The sequence below is a fragment of the Nicotiana tabacum genome, chromosome 1, assembly GCF_000715075.1.
Source record: "Nicotiana tabacum cultivar K326 chromosome 1, ASM71507v2, whole genome shotgun sequence".
Classification (NCBI taxonomy): Eukaryota; Viridiplantae; Streptophyta; class Magnoliopsida; order Solanales; family Solanaceae; genus Nicotiana; species Nicotiana tabacum.
This window is the reverse complement of record NC_134080.1, coordinates 123,215,404-123,225,133: the sequence shown is the minus strand read 5'-3', so window position 1 is coordinate 123,225,133 and position 9,730 is coordinate 123,215,404. Positions and strand designations below refer to the sequence as shown.

Sequence of the window (9,730 nt, the reverse complement as noted above, 5' to 3'; positions counted from 1 at the left end):
TAAATACCCTCGCTGGACACTATGTGTCCCAAGAATGCCACAAAACTTAGCCAAAACTCACACTTGGAGAATTTAGCATAAAGTTTCTCCTCCCTCAATCTCTGCAACACTACACACAAATTCCGGGTGTGCTCCTCCTGGCTACGCGAGTATACCAGAATATCATCAATGAATACAATGACAAAAGAATCCAGATACGGCCGAAATACACTGTTCATTAGATGCATGAACGCTGCTGGGGCATTGGTCAGCCCAAAAGACATGACTAGAAACTCATAGTGGCCATATCTAGTCCTGAAGGCAGTCTTAGGAATATCTGAATCCCTGATCTTCAACTGGTGATAACCCGAACGAAGGTCGATCTTAGAAAACACCCTCGCTCCCTGAAGCTGATCAAATAAGTCATCAATGCGAGGCAAAAGATACTTGTTTTTCACTGTTACCTTGTTCAACTGCCTATAATCAATGCACATTCTCATTGTGCCATCTTTCTTTTTCACAAATAACACAAGTGCACCCCACGGGGACACACTAGGCCGAATAAACCCCTTTTCTAGGAGTTCCTAAAGCTGCTCTTTCAATTCTTTTAGCTCCGCTGGTGCCATGCGGTATGGAAGAATAAAAATGGGCTTAGTGTCCGACACCAGGTCAATACCAAAATCAATATCCCGGTCTGGCGGCATGCCCGGCAGGTCTGCAGGAAATACATCAGGAAAGTCCCTCACAACTGGGACAGAATCAATACTGGAAGTCTTAGCTCCCACATCACGCACGAAGGCCAAATATGATAAACAGCCTTTCCCAACCATACGTTGGGCTTTCAAGAAAGAAATTACTCTACTAGGAACATAATCAGTCATACCACGCCACTCGATCCTCGGAACACCCGGAATAGCCAAAGTAACTATCTTAGCATGACAGTCTAGAATAGCATGACACAAAGATAGCCAGTCCATGCCTAGAATAATATCAAAATCTACCATTCTCAACAGCAACAGATCAACTCGGGTCTCCAGACCCCTAATAGTCACAATACACGATCGATACACATGATCCACAATAACAGTATCGCCCACCGGAGTAGACACATGAATAGGTAAAGCAAGAGACTCCCGGGGTATACTCAAATGATGAGCAAAATATGAAGACACATAAGAATAGGTGGATCCGGGATCAAATAAGACAGAGGCATCTGTGTAGCAGACTGAGATAATACCTGTGATAATAGCATCTAACGCAAGAACATTTGTCCTGTCTGGGATAGCATAAAACCGAGCCTGACCACCACCCGATCGACCTCCCCCTCTGGGGCGACCTCTAGCTGTCTGACCCTCACCCCTAGCTGACTGAGTGGGTGCTGAAGTAAATGGTGCAGAAGATGAGGACTAGCCCCTCTGCTGAGACTGACTGCCACGAAGCTGAGGACAATGCCTCTTCATGTGACCAAACTCTCCACACTCATAACAACTACCCGACGCTGGATAAGGGAACTGATGGGAACCCCTCGCACCAAAGTGACTAGCTGATGTACTCGGCGCCGAAGAACCCTGGACTGAAGGAGCATGTGATGAACTCTGGGCTGGAAGGGCACCCAAAGAAGACTGATCCTGCTGAAATCCCTGATGACCACGGCCTGAAGATGCCCCTCGATACTCGGAACGAGCCGACTGATGAGGCCTATAAGAAAGACCCCTACTCTGCTGAAACTGGCTCCTACACGGAGCACCACTAAAACTACCTGATCCACGAGGCCTCTTGGCCTCCCGCTCCTCTCTCTCATGACGACGATCTGCCTCAATATCTCGGGCAATATCGACTGCATCTTCAAAAGTATGGCTCAGAATCCTATCTCGAGCCATCAGGATACGGATGGGATAAATGAGCCTATCCACGAACCTCCTAATCCTTTCCCGATCAGTCCGGACTATCCATGGAGCATAACGAGCTAACTCTGAAAACCTCACCTCGTACTAAGATACGGTCATATCGCCCTGACGAAGATACTCAAACTGTCTACGCCGCTCCTCTCTCTAAGATCGCGGTACCCACTTCTCCAGAAAGAGAGTGGAGAACTCCTGCCATGACAAGGGCACTGAACCTACTGGCCTACGCTGCTCATATTCCTCCCACCAAGTGAAGGCTGCACCTGAGAACTGAAAAGTAGTAAAGGATACACTGCTAGTCTCCAAGATCCCTGCTGTACGCAGCATGTGTCTACACTTGTCAAGAAAACCTTGGGCATCCTCACCCTGAGCACCACTGAAAGGAGGAGGTGCAAGTCTGCTGAATCTCTCAAGACGACGCTGCTCATCGTCTGGCATAACTGGGACCATAACCTCCTGAACCGGGGCAACCGGCTGAACTGGGGCAACCTGATGTACTGGTGGTGCCTCTGGGGTCTATAATCCCTGTACTACCGGATCAGGTGTGCGAGCAGTGAGGGTCTGACTGCCTCCCCCTACCTGTGAAGTAACTGCTACAGTGGTAGCTGAAACTGCCTGAGCCAGGCCAATGCAAACTGATAAGATCTGTGCTAAGGCCTCCTGAAGACCCGGAGTAACAATAGGCACAGCTGGTGCCTGAGCATGTGCTGCTAGAATCTCTACAGCTGGAGCCTGATCCTGTGCCGGGGCAACTGGTGGGTCAACAGGTGCTGCCCCTACGGCTCAGCCTCGACCACGACCGCGTCCACGGCCTCTGGTGGCCTCAGTAGGTGGCAATGGTGGTCGTCCGTCTTGTCCATTAGCCCGTGTTCTCGCCATCTGCGAGAGAATAGAACAACAAAATTCTGGTTTTGGGATCAACAAAGTCGCACGATAAGAATTCCAAGAATATGAAATTTTCCTAAAGGTTCTGCAGCCTCCCGAGGATAAGTACAGACGTCTCCTTACCGATCCGCGTGACTCTACTAAACCAGCTCATGACTCGTGAGACCAAGTAACCTAGGCTCTGATACCAACTTGTCACGACCCAAATCCCGGTCGTGATGGCGCCCAACACACTACTAGGCAAGCCCGACCATTATTCGACACTTCACCCAATTTATCAAAAATAGCGGATGGAAATATCAATTAATTCAAGATCAAAGTACTGAAGAGGTTAACAAAATACACAATATAATCTCACTAGGACCCGGTGTCACGAATCTGAGCCTCTAGAGTACAGAATATCATTATAATACATAGTGTATCCAAAGTCTGATAATGTGGAAATAAAAAAAGGATATGATAGGAGGGAATAAATCAATGCTGCGAACGTCGTACAACTACCTTGATACTCCCTAAAATGCTGGATCCGTTGATCAACTGGATCTACTGTGCCTGAGACTGCCCTGGATATGCACACAAGGTGCAGGGGGTAAAGTGAGTACTCCGACCCAGTGAGTAATAAAAGTAACTATAGTTCGAAGATAAGAAAACCCAGTAAATACACAAAGTAAGCTAAAATCCAAATATACAGCAACATATGGAACTAAGCAGCTAAACAACAGTATAAATAGAAATACATGAATACAATGCAATGCATATGATGGTACATTCTAGTACCCACTGCGGCGTACAGCCCGAGCCATCCATATTTATTTATCATCGACGGCGCTCACTGGGGGTGTGTATAGACTCCGGAGGGGCTCCTACAGCCCAAGCGCAATATCTTGGTCAGTCATTATTACCTGACCGGTCAGCCCATGGTTACCTGACCAATTTACATCATACAGTGCCATTGTTACCACTGTTTCAAGTATATCATACAGTGTCATTGTTACCACTGTTCCAAGTATATCATACAGTGTCATTGTTACCACTATTTCAAGTCACTTTATAATCAGTCCAGAAAATAATATAATAAGCCCCTTGGGCATTTACAAAATAGAAGTTTCCAACCCGAAATACATTTAAAATGTCATTTGAGTTTTCAACACTTAGAATTACGGCTGAGTTTGCAAAACAGTAATTAAAACCTTGGACTGAAATTAAATGATATGCAAATTATGCTAAGCAGTTATATTAATCCCCGAAGGATTCTACAAGTCGGCACAAGGCCCCCAAACGTGGCAGTAAGCCCAAATATCATCAATACATGTGCGTATCAGTCGCCAACATATTATAAGTATCAATTCAATGTGCGAATCAGTCGCCAATATACTATAATTATCACTCGGGATGGACCAAGTCACAATCCCCAATCATATACAACCCCGCACCTGCCATGGAATGCGTGTCACGCCTCAATATAGTGTTACGATGTGAAAGTCCGGGGTTTCAAACCCTCAGAACAGCAGTTGCATCAATTACTCACCTCTAACCGGCCGTAGACTAGTCTGCAATGTCCTTTCCTCTTGAATTGACCTCTTCGCGCATCGAATCTAGTCAAAACACAAACGAATACGTTACAATAGGCTAAGGGAATATAACCCAATCGAAAAGACTCGAAAAATGTCGAAAATCACGAAATTAGCAAAACTCGAGCCCCGGGCCCACGTCTCGAAATTTCATCAATACGATCCTTATCTCACCACGAGTCTATACATACCAAATTCACAAAAATCGGAGTTCATTTGACCCCTCAAATCACCATTTAATTCTCTAAAGTTTCAAGCCCTAAACCACCATTTTAGTCCATAAATTACTTGAGTTTTCAACTTTAATCCATGTATTTAACTTGGAAATAAGTAGAAACAACTCACCTTTGATGCTTGATGAAATCCCCCTTGAAATTCTCTCCAAAATAATCCAAGCCAAATGAAAGAAATGAAAGAAATAAGCCAAATCCTTGTTTAAAAGAATCTGCCCGTGCTTCGTCGAGTTATACCTTGCACTTGTGCTATACAAGTTGTATATCCTATTAAAAATTTTCCTTGTCGGACACCTTCTATTTAAACACCCATAACGTTTTGTATAAATATACAAATGACAAACGGTTTAAAGATTTAGAAACTAGACTCGAAGATCTTTAATTTGATAGGTTGTACACCATATAACTCTTTATATATCCCGAGGTATGAGCTTCTAAAGTAGGCTCCCCGAAATCAGAAAATTCTGGAGAACGAGCTCCACCAGTCATATTCAATCGACCGTAACATTCTCTACAGATGTCCAAATTAAGATTTCTTTAGCTTTATAAAAACTAGACATGAAGGGCTACAACTTTCATTTTTGAACCATCTCAAAATTCCTTATATATCAAAAGATATAGGCCTTCGAAGTATGCTACACGATTGCATTTTTGCTGTGCAGAGACAGCTTCTGCAACAACTTTTCTTCTTTTTTTCGTTTTGGTCCGAATTTCATTCCGTTAACCTTACGAAATCCACCTGAGTCCCTCGGGACCTTAACCAATTATATCAACATATCCCACAATGTCATTCAAACTTGTTCCAACCTTCAGAACACCCAAAATAACATCAAAACATCAAATCATCATCGGATTCAAGCCTATGAACTTTGAAACTTCTAACTTTCACATCCGATGCGGAAAATGTCAAAACTAGTCCGAATGACCTCAAATTTTGCAGACAAGTCCAAAATGACATAACAAAGCTACAGAAACTCTCGGAATTCCATTCTGACCCTCGGATCAAAATCTCACCTATCAAGTCCCAAATCACCTAACGAAGCTATCCGAACCATAAAATTCGCATTTCGAGCTCTCTAACATATAAGTCAATATTCGGTTGACTTTTCCAACTTAAGCTTCCTTAAAAGAGACTAAGTGTCTCAAATCTTACCAAAATCATTCCGGAATGACTTCAAATTTTGCACACAAGTCACATTCGACATTACGGACTTGCCCCAACTTTCGTATTCACATTCCGACTCCGATATCAAAATTTTCACTTCCGGTCGAATTTTTCTCAAAAACCTTCAAATTTCTATACTTAGCCAAATGACTTCAAAATGACCTCTGGACATCCGAATTCACTTCCGATCGCGCTACCAATCCTTAAATCATCCCCCGAAACTAACCGAATCATCGGAAATCAATTCTGATACCTCTAACTCATAAGTCAACTTCCGGTTGACTTTTCTAAGCTAATTCTTCATTAAAGAGACTATTTGTCCCAATTTCTACCAAACTCGATCCGAATTGACTCAAATTCACCAAGTACACATACTGAAGCATGAATAAGCATATAACGGGGAATACGGGACGGAATTACAGGAGACGACGGGTCGGGTCGTCACATGTGTTTAGGGACATCAGAGGTTGATTACCTGATGAGGGAAGTTCATGAATGAGTATACAAGAATCTTTCTCTCATGCATGGATATTTAGATTATCGCCCCAAAAGAATAACAAATGTCTATGAAATCTCTAAGATATGAGAATAAAATAACCGCATGGGATGATGCCTGACTAAAAGAACCAAGAACCACATGCTAGCTACCAACAAATAAAAGTGGTATCTTACCGTATACCTCGAAAAGAGAGTCATCATTTTCATACATCATATACCACACCTTATCTTGAAATATATAAAATATGCAGAGCCTTGAAGAGGGGCCCGCAAGAGCTGAGTACATCGTCACAGTACTCAATAAGTTTTTGGGACAAGGCTTTATGTAAATAATGCAACCAATATTTGATATAAATGAGTAAATAATTATATCAATTCATGCTCTTTGTTATTTTAAATAAAAAGACTAGTGAAATATAAACCATGATATAAACCTTTAAAATATTTATATCAATTCATGATTTTAATAAAAACCATACAAAACCCTTTCGATGGAATTAAATCATTAAAATCATTTTCGGCTCCTAAGGTCTAAATATAATAAAAGTTATTTTTTACCTTTCACCGGGAGCATAATACCAACACCGACATCATAATAAATTCAACTAGGTGATCAACCTAGTGGCAAGTATTATATACCCTACTTGCTCAACTTGTCTCATCATAGTGTTGCACGAATTGACTCAGCTTTGCTGATATAGCACATTTGCCTCTCTTGAGGGACTTATTTCACAAACCTCATCTTAGACTTGGAATATGTTCCTCCACCGGTATATGCAATTTCATGGAATCAAATATAAAATTCGAACCAACCTTGATGGTCTCTACTAGTAACTTTAAAGATATTTGATATTTCAAAAATAGATTCATAGCCTAATAGCCTCAAAAAATCTATTTTATAAAATCATGATGTTTATAACCAAATTAACTCATTGAACAAAATCAATGAATAACTTTTTTTTTATGTCAAAGCCTTTAAGAGTTTAACAATAATCTTTAAGAGATACAACGAATGATATCCCCTTATCAATTTTCAAAAGAATCATATCTCATGTAAATACATCTTTAGCAACAACAACAACAACATACCTAGTAAAATCCCACTAGTGTGGTCTGGGAAGAGTAGAGTTACGCAGACCTTACCGCTACCCCGAAAAGGGCAGAGAGGATGTTTCCAGGAGACTCTAGGCTTAACAGGATAAGCAATAATATCATAAAAGAAATAAGAGAAAAGACATGTACCAAAAAAATATACTAGAAAGAAAATAACCACAGCAAATAAGTGAAAGGACAATAACACAAAACTATGCAAAACAACAATGTGAATACAACAAAGACCGCTAACAAACCTATATGAAACTCTATCAGACTACCCGATACAAAGAGGGAAGAACATTCGACTACCCTTAGCCTACCACCCTAATGCTCGACCTCCACATGTTCCTATCAAGAGCCATGTCCTCGAAAATCTGAAGTCGCGTCATGTCCTGCCTGATCACTCGCCCCAATATTTCTTAGGCCGCCATTTGCCTCTTCTCGTACCTCCCAATGTCCACTGCTCACACCTCCTAATCGGTGCATCTAGGCTTCTCCTCCACACGTGTCCGAACAATCTAAGTCGCGCTTCCCTCATCTTGTCGTCCACGGGAGCCACGCCCATCCTCTTCTGAATATCTTTATTCTGAATCTTATCCAGCCTAGTGTGACCACACATCCATCTCAACATCCTCATTTTTGCTACTTTTATCTTCTGGATATTTGAATTCTTGACGGGCCAACACTCAGCTCCATTCAACATGGATGGTCTAACCACTGCTTTATAGGACTTACCTTTGAGTTTTGGTGGCACATTCTTGACACACAGGACTTCAATCGCTAACCTCCATTTCATCCACTCGACTCCAGTACGGTGCGTAACATTCCCGTCGATCTCCCCATCTCCCTGGATAATTGACCCTAAGTACTTAAAACTTTCTCTCTTGAGGATGACCTGTGAGTCAAGCCTGACTTCCACATCCTCTTCCCCCGTCATGTCGTTGAACTTACATTCCACATAATCTGTCTTAGTCCTACTCAACATGAATCCTTTAGACTCTAGAGCCTGCCTCCATACCTCCAGTCTCCCATTAACACCGCCTCGCATCTCATCAATCAAAACTATATCATCAGCGAACAACATACACCATGGCACCTCTCCTTGGATATGGTGTGTCAGTGTGTCCATCGTCAGAGCAAAATAAGAATGGGCTGAGCGCAGATCCTTCGTGTAACCCCATAACCACCGGAAAGGCTCTGAGTCACCTCCCACGGTCCTATCCCAAGTCATAGCTCCATCATACATATCCTTTATTGCCCTAATGTAAGCCACCGGCACACCTTTCACCTCCAGACACCTCCAAAGGACGTCCCTAGTGACCTTGTCATATGCCTTCTCTAGGTCAATAAACACCATATGCAAATCCCTCTTCCTATAGCTTTGTAGTTCCACCAACCTCCTGATAAGGTGGATAGCTTCCAAAGTAGAACGACCCGGTATGAACCCGAACTGGTTTTTCTAATATAGACACCGCCCTCGTTATCCTTCCTTCCACCACCCTCTCCCAAATTTTCATGGTATGACTTAGTAACTTGATACCCCTATAGTTGTTACAATTTTGGATATCCCCTTTGTTCTTGTATACCGGAACCATTGTACTCCAGCGCCACTCATCAGGCATCCTCTTTGTTCTGAAGATAACATTAAACAACCAAGTGAGCCACTCCAATCACGACCCTAGTTCGCCCTCCGTGAACTATCATGATGGCACCTAGTCTCTACAACTAGGTAAGCCTAACAAATTGCAGAAAATAGAAAATTACAGAATAAAACTAGCCATAAATTGCAGAAATAACACAATGAAGCGTTTAAGATATCGCTCGACATATACAATAAAAACTCTCGAACTGAAAAAACATTTCCCAAAACCAGAAATCTCATCAAATCACAAGCTATTGGATAACTATAAGTTTCTAAGTTCGGAATGTCTAAACAAAAGTAAATACAGAAGGGCTAATACTATAAGAGAGAATAGAAAGGGACTCCTCGGTCTGCGGACGCAGCAGATATACCTCAAAGTCTCTGGAGAATTGCCTCGCCTAAGGGTAGTAGGTATGAGTCGAAGTACCTGGATATGCACATGAAAAACATGTGCAGAAAGGGCATAAGTACACCACAGCGGTTCTCAATAAGTGTCAAGCCTAACCTCGGTCGAGTGGTGACGAGGAAGGTCAGGGCCCTACTGAATTTAAATGAAAAACAAGGTATAACGGTATAGAATAAGATAATATAACTTAGTGCAACAGTAAGAAGTAACACAGGATAGAAAGAACAACAACTACTACAACAGAGACAAAATAATCATAGAAAGGAATACAACTCAACATAGAGATAACAATCAGGGATCTTCCAGGATACCATCCTATAGTCCCAAATATAAATATTCAGTGGATCTCACT

At 42.2% G+C, this 9,730-nt stretch overlaps 1 protein-coding gene across 1 annotated transcript; it reads right to left on the bottom strand.

Annotated features, from left to right (window-relative positions):
- Window positions 1–7,164: 7,164 nt before the first annotated feature.
- LOC107820242 (uncharacterized) lies at window positions 7,165–8,687 on the bottom strand. Its single transcript, XM_075220964.1, has 2 exons — window positions 8,066–8,687; window positions 7,165–7,208 (listed from the first exon to the last, which is right to left on the bottom strand). The coding sequence occupies exons 1-2, from the start codon at window positions 8,685–8,687 to the stop codon at window positions 7,165–7,167; spliced, it is 666 nt and encodes a 221-aa protein (XP_075077065.1).
- Window positions 8,688–9,730: the final 1,043 nt, after the last annotated feature.

Bases quoted from the DNA above. Each gene is read 5' to 3' on its own strand.
- LOC107820242 (XM_075220964.1), bottom strand. From the start codon at position 8,687: ATGGTGTTTATTGACCTAGAGAAGGCATATGACAAGGTCACTAGGGAC. The intron at 7,209-8,065 runs GTAAGTCCTATA...AAACTCTTAAAG, and splicing joins TGTGCCACCAAAACTCAAAG to GCTTTGACATAAAAAAAAAG.